The sequence below is a fragment of the Pectinophora gossypiella genome, chromosome 4 (assembly GCF_024362695.1).
Source record: "Pectinophora gossypiella chromosome 4, ilPecGoss1.1, whole genome shotgun sequence".
In the NCBI taxonomy this organism is placed as follows: Eukaryota; Metazoa; Arthropoda; class Insecta; order Lepidoptera; family Gelechiidae; genus Pectinophora; species Pectinophora gossypiella.
In genome coordinates, this window is record NC_065407.1 from 5,107,694 (window position 1) to 5,133,828 (window position 26,135).

A 26,135-nucleotide genomic window follows, 5' to 3' on the forward strand; every position below is an offset into this window, starting at 1 on the left:
CGATTGTCCAGAGCCAAACCAAGACAATTGCGAGTTAACCCAAAGTTTTTCCTGTATCCACGGAAAAGGGCGACAAAAAACTAGCGACCCAACTACAGAACCGACCCCCTTAACCGGATAAAGACACTGAAAGATCTAATAAAACTGGTCGGTTACGGTCTACTACAAGTTTTGAACAGGGACAGCTTTAGGTAAGGGCCGCAATTTTTTAACGAACTAGTGTTATTTATAATAGTGACCTTAATTTTTGAAACTATATTAATATTGCATAATGTTCGACTTGCATACTTTTTGTTAGTAATTTATACACTGGCCGGTAATGAAAATAGCAATATAATAATAATACTCATTTATTTCAGCCAATAAAGCCATATTTACAGAAAAATTACAAAAAAAATATACAGAATAACTTAAAATAAGAAAGTAAAAAATAAAATATACAATAAAATAAAATATTAACCTACATAATTTTATTATAAGGTTTAGTCAATGCACGTTACTTTTTGTTCGCGTTCTGGTGTACACGATGCCAGTGCCGAAATATACTTTCAATAGCATTTGATACTATGTCAATCTGTCTTAGCAAATAAAACACTTATACACTTATTTACCTATTTATAATACTTACATTATAATTAATATCGCTTAACTGACACATCAATTGTGCTAAAAACTAACCATTGCTGAGAGCCTAGTCAAGTCGAAATCGCTTTTCATGTAGCGTTAACTCCAGTAGAATAGAAATGTATAAAACATTAAGTATATAATATAATATGGGATTGTTATTAGCTAACTTTATGTCAACCCCATACCTATTATATGCTAAGTAATTCACATTTTCAGGCGTCATGGCCTGCTGAACGAAAGCATTTTCGCGACGGCTTCACGCTTTGCTAGATGACAATTATATAACGGATAAATGCTTTACAGTAAACATAAGCTTCTGATTTGATTACTTGCCTAATATGCAGCAGGGGTCCACGACAAAAATTCCGGGTCCATAGTAATCCAAATTACAGCACTGTTCCGAGGCTTTCCCCTTATTTCGATCAACGAACTTTTTTCATAACAGAAATACAAGTTGTTCGCCGGGACCTGAACCGATGTTCTACTGTTTTATTGCACTGGACTTGCGTTATCGGTTTCTTTTATTTACTACAGCGTCTTTAGTGAGGAAAACATATTAAGAATTTATTGTATTGACAATAAACAAGTAACACTGAATTTTGTTTTTTTTAGACGTGACTTATTGTAGATTTGCCTCAGATGGCATTAATTACTGGGCCGGACGAATGGCGAGCGCTGAAGGCTCTCACCCGGTACAAAGTTGAAAACAACATGCCTGAGGGTGCCCAGTTGGACGCGAACCTCGGCTCAGGGCGTGGTCTGTGAGGAAGAATATTTGAAAGAATTAATCGACCTTAGAGGGTCCACCACGCCGGCCGGGTCGGTATCAGGGTTCTGAAGTGTTTGGTGTCGCGAGTTGATTGGCCGCCTCTATGGCTAGAGTAATCAGGTCGTCGGGACTTGAACCCGCAGCCCTTGTCAACCCGTGCGATCGGCGAATGGTAACCATTACACCACAGGGTGCTCATGTTGTCCATGCGGATTTTACAATCTATCGATATGCACACACAAAATACAAAAGCTGAATGCACACAGAAGGAGCACTGAGTTTCATACAGGCTATCCAACGTTAGCTGGAAAAAAACCCAATTAGGGAAAAGCTCGCCTATGCTTTATCTAACGATAAATTATAAGTAAGTTTCCTTTCTATTTTAAAACAATAAAGAGTATACAAACAAACAAACAAACAAACAAGGGGTATGTTATGTAGGGGGCAGGGATGTTTCGGGTATGTCGTTAATGGGATCACTCTAAAGCATAAAGATTTTTTTTTAACCTAACCTAACGCATAACGTGATGAAAATATTCTTTGATTTTTATCATTATTATTTTGATATACAATAAAATATACCTATTTGTTATTAAACAAGTCGATTTCAATTATCTAAACTCGACACAAACAATGAAATATATTCAAACTATACTAATATTTATAGTGCTTTTAGACCGTTTCTTTATTTAATTGAATTTTGTACAAGGTCGCATTTCCCGAAAAAATCTGCTGATAATAACGTAGGTACTTAATGTACAAAGGTACCAAAAATGTTTGTCTGCCTTTGATCTCTATACAAAGCAGAAATCCTTTTATGAAAAAATCAACATCGCATATCCGATTTCAATGTAATTTTCCGAGAGAGGAGTTCTAAATTTATAAGCATTTAGACGTAACAAGCTCACGACTATACCCCAACTGGGGTAGTCAGGTTCAAAGAGTAGTTCATCGCAAGATGAACTATGTGCCCACGCCTCACTGAGTTATCAGTTAGACCAACGTGACAGGTGGTGAGCGGTATCGCCGTCTATAATGGTCGAGTCAACTGTGTTAGTGAAAACTGCACATAAGATAATATATTATGTCATTGGTGAAAGTCCGGTACGGGACGAAACGACGCTCCCCGTTTGAGAAGCAAACCAGTGAACCACAGGACAACGGTGATTACTTAGGCATTGCGCTTCTTTTTGTAGATTTGCCGTTTATGGATTAATTACTTAGCCGTACAAATGGAGAGCGCTGAGGGCTCTCACCCTACCGGGCAAAATATAAGACTGCCTGAGGCTGCCCAGTTAGGCATGAACTTTGGCTCAGAGCGTCATCTGATATTTGAAAGAATTGGTCGACTCTAGTGGGCCAATAGCGATTCTTCTTCTTCTATCGTGTGGGTTGTGAGGTAGATTACCAGCCCCATCAACCCTGGTGTCAGGGTTATTATTGAGCCGTCATAAGCCCATCATCAACAACAACAACAACAACATGACTCATCTAACGACTACGTACTTACATCAGTAGGTAAGTAGTAACCGGGACCAACGACTTAACGTGCCTTCCGAAGCACGGATCATCTTACTTCTGGATAATCAGGTGATCAGCCCGTAATTTCCTAACCAAACTAGGGATCACAAAGTGATTTTTGTGATTTGTCCCCACCGGGATTCGAACCCGGGACCTCCGGATCATGAGCACAACGCTCAACCACTGGACCAATTAGCGCTGAATGAGGGAAATCGTCGACCACGCTACCTACTTATCTATCTCTAATAAAAGGTATAGGGCACTATAACTAATAAGTACCTGAAACAAAAAGCAAATAGGCACCTAAAAGATATTTGTAAAACGATATTTGCTAATATTTATCCACCATTTAAACGTCAAGAACTCAAGACCGACTTTATAACTTCGCTTCAACTAGGTTATCTAAATAAAAGAACACTTTACAAGACAAGTCTAATTTGTATGTCGAGAACAACATCTTCTTTCATAAGTCTTTGAAAAGTATTCCCTCAAAAAGGAAACTTGGGACCTATGTTATTGTTATGCGGTGCAAACGCGCGGTTTTTAAACCGCTGCCCGGCAAAATTGCATAAAATCTAAACTCGCAACACGTTTCTATTTTCAACACTACTTCACTTTTAACGAGTGTTAAGTGACAATTGAGTAAAAAATACTCCCGTGCTCACTTTACTCTCGATAAAAGTCGAATGTTGTCAAGAATTCACCTTATTGCCAGATAGATTTGATTACTTGTGTTATTCACTTATTACTTATCGAAATACCACCACACCACCACTATTGTTGACTGGTCCATAATATTGAATTAGGTACAATTTACCTTAATTATTTTTGTCTATTTATTTGTACTCTGTGTAAGTTGTTTTTGTTACGTGTTTTGATTGTAAGTTAGGTATGTGTTCCATGTTTTGTTTTTTATTTGTTAATGTGGTGTCCCTTTATACCTAATAAGTAAACGTCTTTTTCTTTCTTTTATATGTATACACAGCGCACTCTAAACAATAGCGATCCGTAGCCGATGCCATGCAGATCAGCGAATTCTGTCTTCAGGACGAGAATCAAAAAATATTATTAGTGAAGATGCAAAGAGATAAAGTAAAGTAACGCTTCCGGTACTCCACCACGCTGTTGTCGGAGAAACGCCCGACTACGCAAGTCCGTCTTTGTAAGAAAACCCAATGCACTCGTTGGCGGCAAACGCCTAGAGTGCACCGTGACTGGAAAGCCGAATTGTCAACAAATGCATAACAGACACCACTACACAACAATACTGAACTGTACGACTTTCCAACACCAACCAATTTTCAAGTACGTTGCTCATTTAACACTAAAATTGTCCCTTAGACCCCTAGCAAGAAAGCAATGCATAGCGAAGCTTAGAAAACCGCCGCGAAGGGTGAAATATGGGAAACAACAGTGAAGGACAGGATCCCATTTCGCATTCCTGTAGCATAATTTCCGTAAACAACGAGAATATTACATTGTTTTACTTTTAAATACATTATCTTCGATGCACTAGACTTGGTGTATAGATAATATAGATATATATGGTCATATTCTATGTCCTCCGCCTCTGAATAGTATTGACGGTTACAGCTGCGCCTCTGTCAGGTTCCGGGTTACAATCCCTGTGACTCGCCTTTTCCGTCGTTCTGTCTACAAAAACCACATCAAAAAAAATTTAAGTCGATAGGGGGATCCTGTCTAATGCGATGCGATGCAGTACCTAATTATAAGCAATAAGATTTTTTCAAACTTTTTCGTGAACAGCTTGTCTCCTAGCGGCTAATAGCCCCGTACTTACAACCGCAATTTTCATAGTTTACAACCATTTTTCTTCTTCCTTTTTTTTGACGGGACTTCACCTTGCCTCAGATAACATCAACAGCTACTTGGCCGAACAAATGGAGATGGTGGAGGCTCTCACCATATCAAAATTTAAAACAGCAAACCAGAGTTTTTGTCTTTAAAAGTGTCTATTCTATGCATTTTCTAGATACCTGCTTCGATCAGTCTAAAAAGTTCGGAATAAATAAAAAATGCAACGATATTGATTTTTTATTTTGTTTGTAGTTTCACAAACAGCAATTTAAAGGGAATTACAAAATAAATCTCTGGAAATGTGATGTGACATACTTACTGTGTGGCTGCAAATGCTTTCCTTGTAGCTTAAGAAAGGCTCTTGAGCTGTATTTTTTTTTGAATAAGTAACTTCCTTCAGAAATCAAGGTAGGTCAATGTGGAGAAGACCGTCTGGGCTAAAGACCGTCTAATGCCAATAACTTATTAATTTGAATAACTGGCGCCTTACGTCTCTGTAGATAAAACAATGCCTAAAAAGCCAGTCCGAGCTGAAAACCGTAGATGGCGCTAGTATGATTAGTTTGGACAATATCGGTCCTGCAATTTTTTTTACCATTTCAGAATGCAGTGGCCAATGGCGGATTTTTGATCAAAAAAAGTGGCAAATCGGAGGATTTTCAGAAGATTTTTTGATCACGTAGGTTTTTTATTAAACCATTAATGCATTCGTTAAACATAATGCAGGATTATAGCTTTTATTTAGAATTTATTTCCGTGTGGAATTTCAAATTTTAAGATAGGGAAGATAGGGGAAGGTCTACATTAAGATAGGGAAGTCCGTCATATGCCGATCTTGCCACAATCCAGATATTGTCAACTATTACAGCAGAGCATATTTTATGCAAGACTAATGAAATAGTATTTTGTGTCCCATTCTGTAAATATTTTGTCTTTGTGTGTGTTCACATTATAAATCTTACTGACTTGTACCTAATATTAAGTAATATGGTGAATTATGGTGTACGTCACAGAGTCTACCACCAGACAATTAGGACGCTTTTTAGTGACACCTCATTTGTTAAATTCTAATAAGTGCTTTAGGAGTTAGGAGGGAACAAACGTGTAACTACTCACACATGCATTCATACTTTTGCTTCGCCGCAGTCGGGTAAACAATATGGCGAAATGTTTACAACCACTGTCACGAGAGATATACCGGTCTTGCCTTGTTTTAAAAAATAATAATTATCTGTGTAATGAAAGCCTTATTCACAAATCGGTAAAGTACGTATCAGAATGGCATTGTTGGTTCATCGTCTGAAACTATTTTCATACGTCTAGGCCTACGATTTGTTACTAATAATACGTTTTTTCTTTTGTGGACGGACTTGCCTCACACTGCATTGGAAGACCGTCTACTTTCCAAGTTTAAAAAAACGATTGTATATCAAAAGATTATGGCGCTTTCTCTTGTATTTAGACTTATAAACACAGCCAAGTGAATTATCTATCATACCCGAATAAAATTATGACTTGGTCTACAAATAATTATCTTCAATAAACCCAGTCAAACTCAAATTTTAGAACAGTATGCCGGTCTGCCCCACATTGATTAAAAAACTTTAATATCTTCCAAGCATATAATAGAAGAGTTTGTAATCCTATTGAAGAAAAAAAACTTGAAGAACAATAAAAATACGCACAGCTAAAATAATCTGTTTTCCTAATCACAATTTCATCTTATGGTAAGCGGTGACACGGGTATAGTCAATTCATATTAGAGTAAAGAGGCAAAGGGAGAGATGGCAAAGTAATATACTTTAAAATTTTATTTATTACACTTTATAGGAAGTATATTAATAAAGTACCATAGCGCCTGTTTTTGGTTAATCTAACAATAAGTCATGAGTTCTTCAACGCCGCAAGCTTTATTGCAGCATTCAGTGATGATGAACCGCTTACCCCTGGTCGGTACACCCAACCCTCGAGCCTTGTGAGGACTTAGCCATGGCCAGCCGAGCTGGGCGTCTTGATCTTTGTAGTACGGAGTCAGGATGGCCTCTGTAATCACACATACATAATCATTATCAGCCGTACGACGCCCACTGCTGGGCATACATACATATATAACATAAACATAAGCTCATGACTATATCCCTATTGGGGTAGAGTCCACCATCCATCATAGTAGAGATACATCCACAGCAAGATGAACTAAGTACCCACACCTCACCAAGGATTCTGTTAGACCAACGTGATAGGTAGTGAGCCGTATCGGGAATATACAACTGTATAATTATTATTTTTTGTTCTACCTTATGTAGGTACCTATAATCTGCGTTGTATAAGTGGGACAAAAATGCCGATTGTCCGCGGCGGTACCAATTGCACTTTTTGATTGAAAAAGATCAAGAAAGTTAGGTAAGCAATGTCGGGAACGGATAGTCTTTAGATGGGTAGATAACCGTTCAATTGCGTGCATTTTGTCTCCTTCGTGATTCGTAAAATCGGCTGTCTCGGCTTTTGACACTCTTCTTTTGAGACCTCGGGCAGCTGGAAAACACTGGAAAATAGATTGTATATTATGTATAAGCATACACATTTGCACCATCCCCCGCTGGAGCTTGATAAAATATGCTTCACATCCCCTCTGTTTGACGGATGTACCCAGCAATAGAACAACCATTTTCCCTAATGGGGTCCTATTATGCTTTTTTTTATTTTAGTGTACACTTACTATAAAAATATGTGGAAGATCAAAGGCGCTTTCCATTTCTAACATCGCAGAACTAATCTTTGTCATCATTTCATAGTGTCGTATTTGATATTCAAGACATTAATGTATTATGTTACCATTAATGATTCAATCCTCATCCGATAGATGGCTAGTAGGGGTTGGTGTCAGGTTGTCTGGGTAGTGATATAAACACAATTCGCCTACGCCGCACGTAACGACGATGCAATATCACTAGAAAACCTCCGTCTTGAAACGTTTGTTCTCCACATAAACCACAAAAAAAGTATATTACAGACCAAAATCCACTTACTATACATAGTTCCAGAGTCAGTTTCAGATCTCTTCTCAACGTCTTCGTCATAGCAGAGCACTGCAAGATATCTGGCCAGTTTTCTGCCGCAATAGGTCTGAAGTGGTTTCACATTCTGAAGATTCTGGATACCGCCGATGTGGGCTGAGCAAAGTGACAGCACCGCTAGGAAAGCGAACAACCACATAGATCCTCGAAGATTCATCTGAAACCAAAACGTGGGAAAACCTATGGATAGTATACATACTCGTAACTAAGGTCCACCAGGAGACTTGAAAACACTTTTAGTAAGGACGTCCAAAAAATAGGAATACTTAGAATAAATATATTGGTTAGGCTTCGTAGGTAGGTAAATAACAATTAAACTTTCGAACTTTGTTATAGTTAACTCGAAAACCACCTTCTTTAAAAATAAACTTGTCTACCCGATACCCGAATCTTGATAATATTGTAACATTGTATCTATAACACATGGATATGATGTTACAGAACTTTATCAGAAGCCGAAGTTTACAAAGCGTTAAGCTTAGCAGCAACTTGCAAACTCCTTAAGGCTGCCATCGGACGGACTGCATCACTGAAGCGACATTCAACTGAATGCAGTCGTGATGTCAACTTCTCGTAGTCGGCTGCAGTTGTGTGCAGTAAATATAAACTGCATGCAGTCCATTGCACATCGACAGCCGACCGCGTTAAGTTGAAATCATGACTGCATGCAGTTAATATCGACTGCGTGAAGTTGAAGTCACGACTGCACAGCATATGTAACAGCATGCATTAGAATATAGAAACTGCACGCGATTGCTGATCCGACTGAAGGCAGCCTAAGAGAGACTTACCTTAGCTCACACTTCTCCAGTGTGTGGTTCATTTGCGAGAAGTCCCATTATATACCCTTACCACCGCAGGCTTCCTATCAATATTCAGTAGGGTGTCAAAACCAACCTGTAAGATTGTTCAAATCTGACATGACCTTGACTCCTGTGATACCTTCAGCGAGTTTAAATATTTACCTCCTCTTACCTATTTCTAGGAAAGCGTACACGTACCATCTCCTTAATTCTTTTTAAATTAAAACTTCAATATTTAATGTTCTCAAGTAAGCAAATCCACTAGTGATTAAACTCGCTTTTAATTAGCTATATTCTACTAAGTTGATTGGAGCAGGCATGAGAGAGAGAGAGCATATATCTTACCTATATAATTATGCATACCTAAGTAACGCCTTTTCTCTCTATTGAGGTGGGTAGAGCCAAAGTTGGAAAACCTGCACCCACACACACTTGCTATTAATATGGATAATATGATACTACCCAGAGACACAGTTGGTTACCAGCCCATCACCCGATCAGTCCTTGACGACATGCTCGGGCAACAAGCAGCTGAAGGCATTGTCTTCTTCACGTCGAGTCAAGGAAGATTCTATTAGGTACCTATTAGTTTTTGTAGGTTTATACCATCAAGCGTCAGGTTCAATACCATTACACCAAAACTCTCCTAAGGCGCAGACCTCGAAGTGAATTTTGATCTGGGTTAAATCTAATCTAGTAAATCTAATCTAATAAACCTAACCTAGTAGGTAGGCACCAATTATTATTCTCTGTAACGTCTGAGTAGGTTAGGTAGATGAGATATTTATCATACTCACAATAAATGATTTGAATTTGAATACTTACCTAGACAAAATATAAGCGAAAGATAGAGTCTGTTTCGCACAGAAATCAGACACCGGGGCACTGCGCTTCCTAAGAGCCACCTATCAGCCGCCTATCTTACTTAAGTATTTAATAACGAAATAGGTAACCTACATACCTACCTAAGTACAGCAAATCAACTCACCTGGGCTTAATAGACAGTTTCTCCTTAATTTCATATTCACTAAAAAAAAAAACAAACGCGCAAAAACAGATTTTGCATCTCCATTAAGTATGCAAATAAACAAAACAAACGATACTTACTGAGATTTTAACGACGAGATTTTCATGGCGCCGTTTTGGCGGGAAATCTAGCGCGCACTTAAGTTGTCTACCAGCTGCCACGTTGCATTCAGCCGGAACATTAGATGTGACAGTCTCTGCAAACACCGTAATCGAAACATCAAGCACACTTCATTTGTTAAAAGAGGGTTCCTGAATGTTCAGATCACGGGGATTTAATGGCAGTCACGAAAAAAGGTACCTACGTACATAATTAAGTAGGTAACCTATATTTTAAGGTACTAGACTAGCAAATCGAATTCTTGCGCATCGTAGGTACCTACGTTTAGGTACCGATTTTTTGTGTGATTATAATCACTATTACAGAGCAAAGAACGAAGATATAAGATTATAAGTCCATTATACTTACTAAGTATAAAACTGAAAAAAAAAAACTAAAAATTCTGACAGCGCGCGCTTTAAAAATAAAATCTTATACCTGTGTTCCCATTTTGTTTGTTTTTTTTTTCTTTTTGAGTGGAGTACGGTGTTATCCCCCTCAGCATTCGATACAGTGTCACTAACAACCTATATACCACTTACCTAAATTTCTATTCGTTATCCTTGCCTACTTCTCTGTTGAAGTGGAAAGTGGAAGTAACTAAGGTATAATCCCGGACATGCCTTTCCTATGCCTCTTGCTAATATCCATTCCTGTTCTACATGATGTCGTGGGCGGATGTAGACATAGGTCCACATAATACAGGTTCCATAGGGAATAGAATAAATACTTCGTTTAAAATGGTAATTCTTCGCCCCGCACCAATTCGTATCGGGCGCCAAGCTAAATTTACGTACCTTACCCCCTATGGATTTTACTAACCGCCGTAAACCGCTAAGAGATAAGGAGGCGCGCGCGCGGACTGTCCTTCATAACTACGAATTAATTTTAAATGATGTGTGGTTCATCTCACCCTTATAGCGATTACAGACTAAGTTACTTCTGTGTCCTGAATTTTCATTACCGTGTGGATAATGGCGGCAGCATCTACACACACTAGTTGTTTCAATTGTTGTTTTGTATTTCATAGATGGAGAGGACCGGTGTAGGTATTTATGTCGTGGCCAGTTCTTAGAATTGATCATTTCATGATGTGCTCGATCATTTCATGAAATGGTCATATTTTATTAAATAGAATATCATTCGTTAGCCACATCATGATGTAGTTTGGCCAGATCAATGAACACAAAACGTTTTACGATAATATGAACAACTAAATGCATGATTACTTCATGATATGGCCAAAAATGTTGGCAATCACATCGTAAAATTAGTAACATTATCCACCGGTAGTGGCGCTGGTATCATTTATACTTAAAAATTGATTGATATTATAATCATTGAATCTATGTTATTGTAGAATTTTCCATATCGAATAGGTACATAATTTTGAACCTAAAAAATTAATCAACTATTCGCGTCTTTATTACACCACATAGCATGGTCACCGCCTACATTAACGATATGGCCAAACGTTGATTGAAATATCATTAAACGTTACCATTTCAATGATATGGTCAACTTATGTTGGCTATTTCATGAAATATTACTATTTCATGAAATGGTCGAACACATCATGAAATGATCAATTCTACGATTCGGCCACGACATTATATACTACTAATACACCTCTGCCTACTCCTTCAGGGATACATGTTGCGTGATGCTTTGTTGTGTTGTATAATGGTAGGAGCATGCGATAAAGATTTTGAAGCAAGGTTTTCATTCAGTATCTACCTATTTAATAACCATAGCACGTCTCCAATTCTGTACTGAACCTGGCCATAGAAGTAGCCGACCAGCACTACTTACTTAGTACTACGTACTTTTATTTAGTTCTTCCCTACCACCGACGCGAGTTGACGTCCGCGAGTCCGCGACCCATCTTTTATCGCTATTGGAGCTAACATAAATAAATAAATAAACATCGAAGGCGCGCCTTCTTATACAGAAACAACACGTTACGCACCCGATGTTTCCAGACAAGAAGTGAATGTCATTTTATAACAATAAAACAAGATAAAATAATTTTCTTTGTAAATACGTAATAAGATTGTAATAAGACATTCCGATTTGGAAGGTTACTCTCTCCATAAACGTTTCAACTAACGTCAAATATAGGAAAATAACACAACTGAATTTGTACGCATATCAATAGAGCAGAGCGTGATAGCATTAAGCCTTTTTGGTAGTGTTTTGTCTCTTTTTCTAATAGTGCTGAATGTGTCAAGAATACAAATAAATAAAGTCATTGCAAAATAAGGAATTTGGGGCAAAAGTTCAAACTGGAATAATTGTCCCGTTACTTTTCTATTTAATTCCAAACGCATATAAACAGTGATTGCCAACGTCCTAGATAAACGTGTAGTGTGTCAGTGTGTAACAAGTTAACCTTATCCTTTCAAAATGATAAATATACTCGAATTTATTTTTCTAAGTTTAGCACTTGCAGTAACTTTCACCGGTATTTTGATATCGAAATACGAGAAACATGTGCCTGCATTTATTATAAAAGGGTATAAATACGGTAGTTTCGCTTACCAAGGGTCGGGCGGAAACTTCTTGGAGGCTATAGAGATATCAAAAGCGTACTATAGACATTTCTACCTGTTTTCGTCAATTCTCAGCGTAGCTACTTTGGGATACATGATTCTGGTGTATTTCTTGGGTTTTGGAGTGAACCGGTTCGTCGCTGCTATTCTAAGACTCATATTGGAGCAAGATGTTCCTTCAGGTAACTATCTTTAATTTACTATTTTCGATGCAACCTATGAATAATCTATTTATAATAGTATAGTGATTCTGATTTATTTGTGCTCGAATCAATGGCATTTCTGCTAATTCACACAAATAGAGTTTGTATCAAAAAATATTATAATTTTTTAAGTTGTAAAATTGAATGACCCCATTGTTTAACTATTGTGTCCGCAATGCTTGGGCTTAGAAGGTTAAGGGTGCTCCTTCACCTGCAAGCCTGTAATGTAAGTTTACAAATTCAATTACAATACATACTGCTTCCCTGACTCAAGCATTTCCTTGTGTAAGATTACAGATTCAATTTCGAGCATTACAATTGGTATTGGCACGTGATGTTACAGGTGGTATCAAAATATTACTTCAAAACATTCTGTAACATTACATTATAGGTGAATGCTCTCACAGGTTTTGCACTGAAATGCTTGGTTCTTCTCCTTGAATGATATAGTGCTCAAATTTGTAAAAAGAGAAAGCTTACATCTTATTTTTATAACCTTTCAATGATAATATGTATGAATAAGTACTGAGCATCCAACAAAATAATAATAAAGCTATGAAAATTCGCTACACTCAGGGTCATTGATGTATAATGTTACTAGCTCAGGGTGTTCATGCCTCATAAAAATAGAAAAAAATATATTATCTTTAAAATCTATTAGATAACGGACATTAATGACCATCGTCATGCAATTCTATGTTTAATTACTTTTGTGTAAAATAACATAACTCAACATAATGACTAGTAATTACTATTGCACACTGTTACTACTGCCAAAGCCATTATAAGCATAATTGTAAGCACCATAATCCATAAGTATTATATCAAAGCATATGAAAAATCATGAACAAATACCACTGACAAATATATAAACAAATAAACTCACAAGTCATATTATTATTACCTATCAAATAAATGTAGGTATGTTCTATTTGTGCCAGTTATGCTGTGTAATAAATTATATAAATATACAGGGTGCTAGTGACAAAACTTTGAGGGATGATTCAGGCCATGATTCCGAGTTGATATCAAGTGGAATTTTCCGTCGCAAAAGTATGGAACTGAAAATAATTAAAAAAAAAACAAAAAATTTCATGAATTTTCCAACAGGAAATTTCACTTGATATCAACTCAGAATCATGGTCTGAACCTGAACCATCCCCTTCAGTATTCATTACGGTGTCACTAATACCCTGTATACTTATTATTATTTTAATAAGTTTCTTTTCTTTATTTTATTTATTATTATTAAATAATTAATAATTTACAGTATCCGCAACAGCAGCTCTGGTTGCGATGTCATTGCTCGCAGTGCAATGTGCTCGGCGGTTCTACGAAACATACTGCCTGCAGGTCTTCGCCAAGTCCAGTAAAATGAACCTCAGCCACTACTTATCAGGGATCATCCATTACTTTGGCTGCATTGTCACTGTCATTGGACAGGCTCCTCTGTTCTTAGGTAAGACTGTTTTGGAATGGCAATCATGTTATTTTAGATATAATTTAATCTTAATTTAATCTATAATTTAAATTTAGAGGTTGGTACTCCACCTCACAACCCACACGATAGAAGAAGAATAATGATTTCTGAAAACTCTATAGTGTAATGGCGATACCTTGGCCTCCACAATGGCGATCCCGCTTTGATCCCTGATTGTGCCTTCGCCAGAATTACATACATAACTACATTCATAAGATCACGCCTGTTTCCTTTGGGGTAGGCAGAGATGGAATTCCACTTACTATGATCCTGACACACCACTTTCGCTTCTTCCACTCTCATGAAAGACTTCATGCACGCTCGCCGGTTTAGAGTACTCTTGACCTGACCCTTCTTTAAAGCATCCTGGATCTGATCGCAGTATGGATGCCTTGGCCTTCCTCTTCCATCCCTACCCCTCGGCCGAAATTGCTCTAAAATATTACTTTATTCTCCATTTCAGGCAATCAATCCAGAGACAGTATAGCATGGAATGACACCTACACCACATTAATATCAATACCATGCAGCATTATATTCCTATGGTGCTGGTATGAACAATACCAAAGTAACGTGATATTCGCCAATCTTCGAAAAGACAAGAAATCTGGAAAGGTGGTCACAGAAGACCATAAGATACCTCATGGAAGATGGTTTGAAAGAGTGTCAAGTCCCCATAGAATGTTGGAACTTATAATGTACACCATTTTAGTTGTTTTAATACCAACTAGGACATTCTTTTGCATTTACTTATGGGTGCTGAGTAATCAGGTGAGCATTTTTCTGTTATTATTAAAAGGAGAATGGGCGAAACTGGTACAAGAACCTCCACTGATGAGACTTATATGTAATGAAAGCTTATACTTTCCCTATGATTCTGGCAAAGTTCTATCAGATTCTGTCCCGGGATTCTTTTTCTACGGCCGTGTTTGTCCTGGCTATGTAGATTTAGTTACTGAGCAACAAATCTTGAGTCGATTTTAGTCCCCCACTGTATTTTATCACATTTTTAGCCAGGACAAACATGGCTGTAGAAAAAGAACCCCGGGACAGAATCTGATAGAACTTTGCCAGAATCATAGGGAAAGTATAAGCTTTCATTACATATAAGTCTCATCAGTGGAGGTTCTTGGACCAAGTTTCATACAAGTGTGCCCATTGTCATTTGTGCTTTGAATTGGAACAAAGATTAGAATGACATATTCTCGTCTCTTTCGCACTAGGAGATGTGCTATATCTCTGTCCTGTTGTCATTCTAATCACGTTAAATAGGATGTAAAAAAAATATGGTGCTTTCCAGGATATAGTTAGAAGTTTTTTTTTTCAGATTCAAACAGCTCAACAAGCTCATGACTGGTACAAGAAAACGTTCAAAGACTACCCTTCAAATAGAAAAGCGATAATTCCAGGCGTTTTATAAATTATCGCATAACAATAATAAGACTGAAAACGAAATTATATTGGAGGCTCAGGTATGGGGTAATTTTAACAAAGTAATATAATTAATGATGCATTTTGTAACATTTTGGTACAAATATGCAAAAAATTCGAAATGGAGGCTAAACACAAATATTTATAACTATTTATTTTATTATTAAGTAACTAAATTATTAATACAATACCATTGTATTTAAGCACGCGGTTTACACTTAAAACTAAATAAAGATATATTTTTCGTTACAACCTAACGCCTTCTTCTTTTGCTGATATTGACAAGATTCTCACACGAATATAAAGCTGAAACAAAAATATACTTTAAACATATTTCTAAAGATGTAAAATAAAATGATGAGTCTTCTTTGGAGGATATGTAATGACTCCAGAGGTGCTCAAACATCTCACCCCTAAACAAATACCTACTGAGCTACGTATATTGATAGAGTAGGTAAGGCTTAGAGGTGAACTACATAAGGCGGCGATCACAATAGATGTTACAGGTCACAGTGATACAGTGCATGAAATAAGGCTAACATAGTCACCAGCTTCAAAAAAAGAATGTAAAAGATTAAGCTACAGTCTCTACTATCTTGTCAATATTTTTTTGGTTCAAATCACGTGGGACGTGATGAACTCAATTAGTCATTCTCTCCTAAGTCCTCACGCAGTTGCGAAGAGAAAAGCTGTACCCAGTAATGGAATGTAAACTATCGTAGTTCACGAGAAAACACGATTATAGAGTATAGTATAGAGTAAACTTACTAAAACGGGTAGAGGGACTCCTTCATTCGGAATACTGCTTGCAAAATTATGAAGAATACAAACAGAACAATCACTCCGAATACAGTTTTGAGACTGCGACTTGTTTTCTTCCCTCTCAGAGATTCAATAGTGAGAAGCATTCCTACTGCGACTAGTAAATCTGAGGTTGATAGTTAAGGATATTATACAAAAAATAAAGTTTTGAGGCATCATCATCACCATCACCAGCCCATTAACGTCCCCACTGCTGGGGCACGGGCCTTCCCTATGGATGGATAGGGAGATCGGACCTTGAACCACCACGCGGGCCCAGTGCGGATTGGTGGTTATTAACGACTGCTAATGCAGGCGGGACCAACGGCTTAACGTGCCTTCCGAAGTACGGAGTACGAAATGAAAACTTTTTTTTGAGGCATCATGATATCGTAAACATGAGATACGGCATTAACCATAGTTAAAACTACAGCAGGCTCTGTACAGCATCCGTGCCGAACGAATTATATCGAGCGCTTAGACCAATAGCCTTTCGACATCTATCTGCGTAGTATTTGCTGCATTTATTGGTCGAGCTTCTATGCTGTTCTGGGAGCATATAAAAAACATAGAACACGTTCAGCTGCTTCTCTTCCCGGGCATGTCGTAAAAACCGACAGAGGGATTGTGTCCTCTAACATGATGGATTAATGTTATGGGCGATAGGCTGATCCCTTATCACCATAAGGTTCATCATATCCATCTTTGGACTTTGTATCAACAGTAACACTGCAAGTTGTCTTTGATTACTTGTGGCTCTGCCCACCCCATTAGGGATTACGGGCGTGAGTTTATGTATGTATGTGTATGTATTGGTTGAAGCCGTTGGTATAATTAAATGCAAACCCCGCAAGTCTGTACTGTAGCACACCCCGGACACTTCATACAAAACAGCTCGATTTACACAAAAACTTGCAATCCACACGCGATAGAAGAAGACATTATCGTACACGCGCATCTGTGTGTGTGACGTTTAACGCCCATATACTATTGAAGACCAGTAATACCGTTTGAGGTATACGTACTTAGCTCAGCCGCTGGTGGGTAGCGGAGAGGTACCGTTCTATACATAGTTTTATTCCTTATTCTATAACAGTAGGTAAAGCCCCAGATGGGCACAAGTGTCGCCGTTCAAAGGATTTGAGAAGCAGCTTCGAGTGGGTTTGATAAGGTTAAATCTTCTTTTATAGCAGACTTTGTCTATATATGGTATCAGCCCGCGGAATATGTATTACGTGTTCGCTTTCCAAAAATGGTGGTCAATAGTCCTATCTGCCACAGATTGAATTTAGCATCTATTAGAACACTTACTTATGAAGCTATATCATTTGAAAAGGATACATAACAATGCGACCAAATAAGTCTCATAGACATATTGGTAATGCATATCATTTTTGCGAACGAACTGAAGTTTCTTGTTTTCAATAGAGAAGTGCGGTGGGCTGTGTTCCGCCAGCCACGCTTCTCCTGCGGCCATATCGAAACTGAATAGAGCCATGCTGCAGGCCCAGATGTCCTTATTGCACACAATGTTCTTGTAACCGTAAAACAGGCCGTCTTCAACCCACTGGTATACTTTCGGTAAAAAACCAGTTTTGGGCTTCCTACAGATGATTTCAATCTGTAAAAAATGAGATTTAAGTACCTATCAGGTTTCCGTTTTGTCCTTAGGAGTTGGATTGTATTGCACCTCATGAAAAGACAGGGTCACTAACGAGAAAGTTCTTGAAATCGCACACCTACTCAGCTTCACGGCTCTGCTAAAGCAGATGCTGCATATACAAGTGGGTGGGTTGAGTGACTGAGGCATATACAAGGCCAATGAGAACAGACTTCAAAACGAGGAGGAAGTTCCATGTTTGACGTCGATATTTCTTACACAATTCAGTTTTTTGGATTGTTAAAATTATTGATTATCTTGTAGGCTTAAAGTGCTACCTCTGGGTTGCTTATACTACCTCTGGGTTGGCTGGAAGAGATCTCTCTTAGAGATAAGTCCACCCTTGTAAACGTCCATTTCTTGTTTGTGATGTAACTAGTTGTTAAGTGCAATAAAGTATATTATAAAGTGGACAAACCCATACATCGGTCCTCTCTTGAATCCATTTGCTAATATCGATGGCGTCGCATCCGTACTTTTTGAAGTCCATAACGTCTTCTGCACTTGGTACTGTCAATGGTGGAAAGTGAATAATCACTGGAGTCGACGTGACGCTTAACTGTGAAGTTTATGGAAGAGATTTGATAGATAAAAGACATACTTAATTAAGAATCACCTGAGAATTAAGTCCATTATGGCAGTTGTCAGACTCGAACTAAGCCAGCGATGAGGAAATCCACATTTCCGAGAAAGGCTATGTGACTTAACTGGGTTTGCGTTCGCGGGTTGGTAGGACACAGACGGTCGATCCGTGAAAAACCGGACCTGTCAAATCAGGTTTGGTAAGCTGACCCTTGTGAAAACGGGATAAAGCTAGGGAGATGATGTTTGTAAATGTTAATATATTTTTCTTCCACTTACCATCTGAAAAATGTCTTCGTTGTTTTTGAAATCGATTGAGCCCAAGAACATTTGGTTGGTTTGAAACGCTGGACAGCGTTTGAATGAATTCCCCACCAACTTATATTCGTTATAGTAATACTTGCATGTTTCACATTCATCATCAGCTTCTTTCAAGGACGTGAACAGGATAACAAAGGAGTAGTCCTTGGGATGTGATAGTACGAAAGCTTTGAGACTTCTAGTGTTCAAAGGTATGAAGGGATATTTAGCGGCAATTTTTGTCAGTCGATTCACTTTGTCTTCGAGCTGTAAATAAATGTAGAAGTAGATACACCTTGTTGGTAGGAAAATAAATAGTATATAGTCTATAGTAACCTCTACAGGTGACATCGGAACGAACATTGAGGGGGATGATTCACACCATGATTCTGAGTTGATATCAAGTGGATTTTCATGCGACGGAAAATACCACTTGATATCAACTCAGAATCATGGCCTGAATCATCCCTCAAAGTTCTCGTTACGATGTCACTAACTGTAAGTAAGTATACCTATTATTATGTAGATAGAAACACAAATAAGTACCTACACCCCTATCACAAGCAGACATTTTTTTCTTTTTCTTTTTTTTCACTAACTGTAAGTAAGTATACCTATTATTATGTAGATAGAAACACAAATAAGTACCTACACCCCTATCACAAGCAGACATTTTTTTCTTTTTCTTTTTTTTTGATCTTTCTAACATTTTTTTAGGCTCATGTAAAGACTACATACTAAAATAAATAGTAGTCTGGCGGCACAACACCAGTGTGATGAGGTCGGTCATCGACCTCACATCCACATGAGAGATTTTCATAGGCTTTTATCATTTCAGGGTACTGGAGTTTAAACTTTTTCTTTGTGTAATAAACAAGGTCACAACTATTTTGGTAGTTAGAGGTACATCCATCGCAAAATTAACTACCCACGCACGCCTCAATGTGCTTTCTGTTGGAATTGCGAAACATTGTTTTAAAACAATAGTTATCAAAATGTGTACTTACCTTCTGGTTATTATTTTTTTTTACTTTATTCGCACAATTACGCCACGTCATCGCATGTTGTTTTTTGGTGCTTATGACGTGTTGGGGGTGCGACATAATATCTACGACATATACCTACCTATTTTAGAAAGTTACCTTTATTATTTGATCAAAATTTAAACACACTTATAAATCTAAAATTAAGTTTCCAATTGTTATTTATTTTAATACGTATAACTCTTCTCAGTCGATCAATGCAGGACTTGTCAAGTAAGTTTTACTTTTTATAGAAGCAAAGAGAATTATAAAAAGAATATCGATTTTCAAAGAGTTTTTATTGTTGAAAAGAAGTTCCACAGAGTTTATTGCTTCTCATTACTTCTGCATTAGGACATTCTAAGGGTTAAACAGGAAACTGAAACAATAAGTAGGTGCATTGCTTTAAAATAATCAGTGTTTTGGTCGGGTTTTAGTTTTTAAACTTATATTTTTATTTATTCTCAAACCAGAATAAAGTTAATGGGAGATTTTCTTTTTTAGAATGAAAAAATAAAAAGAAAATCCCTCATTATTTTTTCTTAGCATAGATCTTACCCATAGACTAAAGATTTCTCCGCGCTTACGCATCTTACCTGTAAGGGTAATACCGTTTCTTGGATTTCAACCGCATCAGCGGTATTGAAAAGAACACACATATGGATATAAGGGCTAAAGTGCAAAGGACACGTCGCCCCTTGGACAATGGCATCTTCTTTAACCCACCAGCTGCTTCTATCAATAGGATCATGCTAAATGCCGTTGCTGCGACTGAGGTCGTGAGTTAACTGTACATTTATGAAACAAAACACAAACTAGACGAAGCGCTATATGCAGTCATTTTGCGGTCAAGTAAATTTGCGACAAGGTCAATATATCTAGGTGAAATGGTATCTTGTCGCTTTACGATATAGACTTTAATGTACCTAATACTGCTACCTAGACAACCTGAGACCAACCCTTACATACATCATACACCGGAAACGGGACGGGACATCCGGAAGTTCGAATCCGGGTTTGGTTAGGACACTGCAGGCTGATCACCCGATTGTCCCAAAGTAAGATGATCCGTGCTTCAGAGGGCACTTGAAGCAGCTAGTCCCGGCTACTATTTATACTAGGTAGTCGCTTTTTGTTAGGTATACGTGTCTCGCCACCGGGATTCGAACCCAAGACCTTCGGATACTTTCCCTAACGCTCAACCACTGGACCACGAAATCCGTCCCTGATAAATAGGTACCTACCTACCCTAAAAAGGACTCTGAAACATAAAACTTCCTCTGTCCTCTGTGGATTTCAGTCATCATCTTTGGGCCAATTTTCATAATCGCTTTAGCAGTTTAGACGGGAAATCGTAACAGACAGACAGTTAATTACCTTCTACTACTTACGCATTTATATGTGAATAACATACTTGTGTCTACATACTTAAACAGGGTTTTTAGAACCCTAAAAAGGATACATATTCCGGCGACCAAGTAGCTCTCGTATATAAATTGGTATGTGGTATTACCACTGAAGTAGAATGGCACATTATCCTGCAAATGATACTTGTGTGGTCGCCGTATTCGATTCCACATCTGTCCAGACGACATAAAACAGCACCATAACACACCCAATGTACCCCACACCTCCTTATAATAAGGGAATTTGATGATTTTACGTCTAAAATAGATTGCAGCAACGAATGCGAATATTACCGCAAAACCGGCGACGGTTCTATAGTGCGATGACGTGATGCTTGTCTATAAAAAAAAACCAATTTCGTTACCTCCAAAGCTTCTTGACCTAAACACGAATTTGCATTCGTATCGAGTAAGACTAGAAATATCCATAGAATTCCTCGTGATTAGGGATCTTGAAAAAAAACAACCATTTATAATAAAGTAATAAAAAAAAATACATTCGCGGGCGTGGTCGACTATCGACCCAACTGGGTCGATTAATTCTTTCAAATATTATCCTCTCAGACGACGCGACGCCCTGGGCCGAGGTTCGCGGGTGGGCACCCTCAGACCTGTTGTTGTCTTAAATGTACCGGATGAGAGCCCTCAGCGCTCCCCATTTATCCGGCCAAGTAGTTATTGCCATTTGCGGCAAATCTACAATAAGCCAGTCAAAAAAAAAATACATTACCAATAAATTCGAAATTCCCATATTCCAAATACTCAGTTCTTAATCAACAACTAAGTAAATAATTAAAGTATTAAGTGCCTGAGTAATGATAATTTTACTATTTTACCATAAAACGTGTTCATGGTGATAATAATACGCTGTATGCTCGGAATAAATTGAGGAAAACGGTAGCTAATATACGCGTCATCAGACCTTGCATAGGTAAGTCGTGAATTGTGATATTCACATAAGTGTTAAAGTACTTATTTAGCTAAAAATGAGATTTCAAAAAATGTGTGTTTTCAAAAAGGCGCTTTCGTGGTTTTCACTTTAAGGCGACGAGACAAGTGGAAGGAGTACTGAGTTATAAAATGAAATTTATATGTAAATTATATTTAATAAATAATATTTTATTACTCTTCATAATGAAATTGAACATAATATTGCAACACACGACACAACACTCCTCATTATTCTTACACATTCGAGGAACTTCTACTTAAACAGGAAACTGAAACAAAGAAAATTTGACTTAAGTAACTTCATAACACATAAATACAATTCATAATTCTTCATATTTTTCTGAGATACAATACAACATAAACGCGTTTTGGTTAGCGAAATCGTGTACCTACAACACCCGCACAACCCCAGTGTGGTGTAAACTATAACATGTAAGATAATTCGTTTCAGGTAAAATCGATATAAATTAACACCACTACAGGTCATTCTTATCTTGTGTGGATCAATCCTAGTTTCAAGGTTACTATTGAGCCACCAAGGTCTTTGACATGGTACATGGAATAACTACGTACTTAAGTAAGTATAGTCTAATTAGACTAACAGCAGGACAAACATAACATATATTATGTCGTCTTTGGCACATACTTCTGTTCTGTGGGCATCGACCATTAGCCGTACATTTATTCACGTCGTCGTGGTCAAAGCCGTCAATATATCGCGCCGCGGAAGCCGTGCCGCCTGTGCTGCTGTAATTTTCGCATCAAGCTATATTTAAACTTGTAAGACCAAGGTTACAAAGTTAATTATGTAATTAAGTACCTGTAAGGGTATCCCTGAGTCTTGGCTCGGAACACGGACAGCAGCAGCGAGAAGAACACGCAGACTAGCACCAACCCTACTACGGACTGGAAGCGTCTCCTCTTGCCCTCCTGCGCGCGAACTTCCTTGTTCTTAACGCCACCAGCTGCTTCTATCATCAGAATCACTCCTACAGCAACTGCTCCGTCTGAACGAGTGAGTTAAGGTTTGTATTGATAAATGGCGCGACTTTTATGCTACATTACATTCAGTTTTCGGCCGCTTTCCCGCCAAATTGACGAGGTGTTCACGTATTGCGGCAAGTAAACGTAATTAGTGATCTCGTGTAGGTTTCGACAAACACGAACCCGGGTCTTTTGACTGTAAACACGAATGCCGTGTAAGCGGGCAAATGTACACAGGGAACCAATTTCACAGTTTGAAATTCAATGACACTGGCGCTGAACGTCGCGTCGCCACTGGCACGACAGCGCTCGTAAAGCGCTAGTATGCGAGGGGATTTGGCTATATGGACATTTATGACGTTTGCGGTGATACCAGCACATCGCCGATAATATAAATTCTCTTTAATTTAAAAGAAATACAATTGCACAACCGCCGACTTTTATGACATCCCCATTCTATATATTTTCTTTATTCCCACCAATCCAGCAGTGATATGTTCGAAAAAGGATACTCAAAATAGCTACAATGTAACTCTCCAGCACGAACTGTCCATGTGATCCTCCATTAATGTACACAGGTCCGTTCTTAGTCCGGTGGAAGAACGGCGGGCCTCTGATCTGGTTCCACATCTGTCCAGATATCATGGTGAAGCAGAAAATCACAGCCAGTGTAGCCCACATTTCCTTGTTGTACAAGAATTCTAGATTGTTCCTTCTCAGATAGAGGAATCCAGCGACAAGTGCGAATAGCATGGCCAAAGCAACTGCTCCGGAATAGTTAGGCGGTCTGAAGACTCTGATCTGGAAATTAATAGAGTAGGATGTTTTAGTATGACGATATAATGAGGGACTTTCCAGGCTATTTTCCTCAAAAACAATATAGATGGAGCTGTACAGTTTTTTCTTTATTTAACCTTCTAATTTCATGGATAAAACATATGCATCTTTTATCTTTGTTTTTGGGTATAAATGGTACAAATTTATTTTATTCTTACATACACCCAGACACAATTACATCTTTCACCCACTATTATTCTGATCAAAATAAAGGGAAGCAATATAGATAGCAATTTAATTCTATACATAATGTGATCCAATTATCAAGCAACATTTTTTTTTTATTGATATAACATTGTTTCCAATGGACTGCAATAGACTGGCCTCCTATTACATGGGACTTATACACAGCTGGTGAGGACTGGGGAATAGTATACACATCTGCCTACCCCTTTGGGGTTACAGGCGTGATGCTAATGCTGTTACAAACCTGTACATCAGTTCTATCCTGGATCCATTTAGCAATGGCTTCAGCATGGATACCAGCCCTCTCAAAATCCATGGAATCTGCTGGTTTGGGTTTCCCTTTAGCCGGGAAATGCATGATCACAGGAGCAGTGTTTAAACGTAACTGAAAAGTATAAGTATACATTTATTATTTAGCTAATAAAGCAGTATGGTGGAGCATGCTCCATACCCCTCCAGGGAAGGCCTGTGCCCAGCATTGGGATGTAGGAATGTATGTATGTTCACTTCACAGGACTTTATATAAAAAGTTGAAAAGAAATCTGTATAAAAAGCCTATTCTTACCATTTGGAAGATGTCAGAACCCTCATCAAAGTCAACCATACCAAAGAACAATTTGTTGTTATAAGCTGGAGAATACCTAAATGAATTTGCTACTATTAAATATTCATCGTAGACATGCTGACAAATGGCACAACGTCTTGCCGGTGCCATTGCAGTGAACATAACAATAAAGGAGTAGTCCTTTGGTGGAGCCTTAACATATTCCTTAAACTTGTTGAGATTCAAGTTTATTATCGACTTCTTGGCTAAGAGATCCGAAAGCTGTTGGACTTTCTCTTCAACCTGAAAAAAATATTTAATTCAATAAAAAATATCGGTAGGTTAAATACTTCTTCCGCATATTCTTTTTTACGTATTGTATTATATTAAGATACCCTGTGGTTGTACCATCAAGAGATGTTGGGGAAAATATTAAGCTTTGCTTATAGGTTTCTTCATCGATTTCAAGGTTTTTTGTTAATACTGAGGGTTAATAAGGATATTATGAAAATTGAATAAACTGCTAATAAAGAAATATACATTATATTGTTTTTAAAATAGGAAAAACGAATGCCGGTTATGGAAAACTATGATGCTAAACACTCACCAACTTCGGTCGAGTTTGTGCATTTCCCTGATAACAGGATAAGAGAACTGTGAAGCACAAAAGTGCCTTGATCTTCATTTTGCAGTTTTACCGTGAAAAGACAATATGAAAACAATTATCGGCTAAATTTATTGAAAAATTATAAACCGACGTGACATGAAAGTTGAAACATATGACGTGTTCTAAAGTCAAATTGACAAGAAAATTGTAAGAGAGAAAAGACGCTATACATAAACGATTTTTATACTTCACTCTAATAACTTAACTAGTTCTTCGAAAAGTACCGAAATTGTACCGAAAAAACACGATATGTCATAGTAATGTTTATAGCAAAATTTACTTTAATACTATTATGTGAAAGCCTATTTTCGTTTACGTTAAAATCAGAAAGTACTTTGTTTTACAGCATTGGCTTCTACCATTTTTAGCCTAATCAAAGCTACTTTTTTCTTTGCAACAAATCCACGATCACGTTGCCTTTCGTCTCATTGAGCTGTTTTATCCAGCGTTTGTTTTGCACTAAACGCTTCTGCTGTTGTAGGTACCGCCGCCGAATAAAAACCAGATTTCTTCTCCCACTTTCCCTTATAATAAAAACTACTACTTTACTACTCCCCCTCTCTGGCCATGGGCCATATAGAGGACCATGGTCCACCTACATACATAGTTTACTTGGGAAACAATTTTATCTTTAGCGATAGATAACTGATGTATATAGCAATTTTGAAACCCTAGGGCTAAGATGTGGACGCTTCCGGGAGCCAAAATATTGAATGCTTAGAACATCGGACGCTATAATACGGTACCTACTGACTGTGATGTGTACTTCCATGAAGAAATCACGCCCT

The 26,135-nt window shown here is 37.9% G+C and overlaps 4 protein-coding genes across 8 annotated transcripts; 1 reads left to right on the forward strand and 3 right to left on the reverse strand.

Annotated features, from left to right (window-relative positions):
- Positions 1 to 6,533: 6,533 nt before the first annotated feature.
- LOC126366341 (bombyxin C-1-like) lies at positions 6,534 to 11,776 on the reverse strand. Its single transcript, XM_050009462.1, has 4 exons — positions 11,711 to 11,776; positions 9,723 to 9,838; positions 7,765 to 7,969; positions 6,534 to 6,778 (listed from the first exon to the last, which is right to left on the reverse strand). The coding sequence occupies exons 1-4, from the start codon at positions 11,739 to 11,741 to the stop codon at positions 6,609 to 6,611; spliced, it is 522 nt and encodes a 173-aa protein (XP_049865419.1). The 5' UTR covers positions 11,742 to 11,776; the 3' UTR covers positions 6,534 to 6,608.
- Positions 11,777 to 11,975: 199 nt separating this feature from the next.
- LOC126366317 (polyprenol reductase) lies at positions 11,976 to 15,659 on the forward strand. Its single transcript, XM_050009426.1, has 4 exons — positions 11,976 to 12,475; positions 13,767 to 13,955; positions 14,440 to 14,747; positions 15,304 to 15,659. The coding sequence occupies exons 1-4, from the start codon at positions 12,148 to 12,150 to the stop codon at positions 15,394 to 15,396; spliced, it is 918 nt and encodes a 305-aa protein (XP_049865383.1). The 5' UTR covers positions 11,976 to 12,147; the 3' UTR covers positions 15,397 to 15,659.
- LOC126366311 (magnesium transporter protein 1-like) lies at positions 15,545 to 22,010 on the reverse strand. Of its 5 annotated transcripts, XM_050009407.1 has the most exons (9): positions 21,909 to 22,010; positions 21,235 to 21,517; positions 20,369 to 20,543; positions 19,758 to 19,875; positions 18,730 to 19,017; positions 18,293 to 18,427; positions 17,550 to 17,829; positions 16,176 to 16,335; positions 15,545 to 15,713 (listed from the first exon to the last, which is right to left on the reverse strand). In XM_050009407.1, exons 4-9 carry the CDS (start codon positions 19,851 to 19,853, stop codon positions 15,698 to 15,700), a joined length of 975 nt encoding a protein of 324 aa, XP_049865364.1. In that variant the 5' UTR covers positions 19,854 to 19,875; positions 20,369 to 20,543; positions 21,235 to 21,517; positions 21,909 to 22,010; the 3' UTR covers positions 15,545 to 15,697. The 5 variants fall into 5 exon arrangements, with proteins under 5 accessions (XP_049865364.1, XP_049865366.1, XP_049865367.1 ...); XM_050009409.1 differs by lacking the exons at positions 21,235 to 21,517; positions 21,909 to 22,010 and adding an exon at positions 21,544 to 21,795 and having other exon boundaries at positions 20,369 to 20,560; XM_050009410.1 differs by lacking the exons at positions 19,758 to 19,875; positions 21,909 to 22,010 and having other exon boundaries at positions 21,235 to 21,795.
- A 266-nt stretch (positions 22,011 to 22,276) lies between these two features.
- On the reverse strand, positions 22,277 to 25,480 carry LOC126366308 (tumor suppressor candidate 3). The gene is made up of 6 exons (XM_050009403.1): positions 25,288 to 25,480; positions 24,702 to 24,983; positions 24,381 to 24,521; positions 23,626 to 23,914; positions 22,950 to 23,136; positions 22,277 to 22,398 (listed from the first exon to the last, which is right to left on the reverse strand). The coding sequence occupies exons 1-6, from the start codon at positions 25,363 to 25,365 to the stop codon at positions 22,383 to 22,385; spliced, it is 993 nt and encodes a 330-aa protein (XP_049865360.1). The 5' UTR covers positions 25,366 to 25,480; the 3' UTR covers positions 22,277 to 22,382.
- Positions 25,481 to 26,135: the final 655 nt, after the last annotated feature.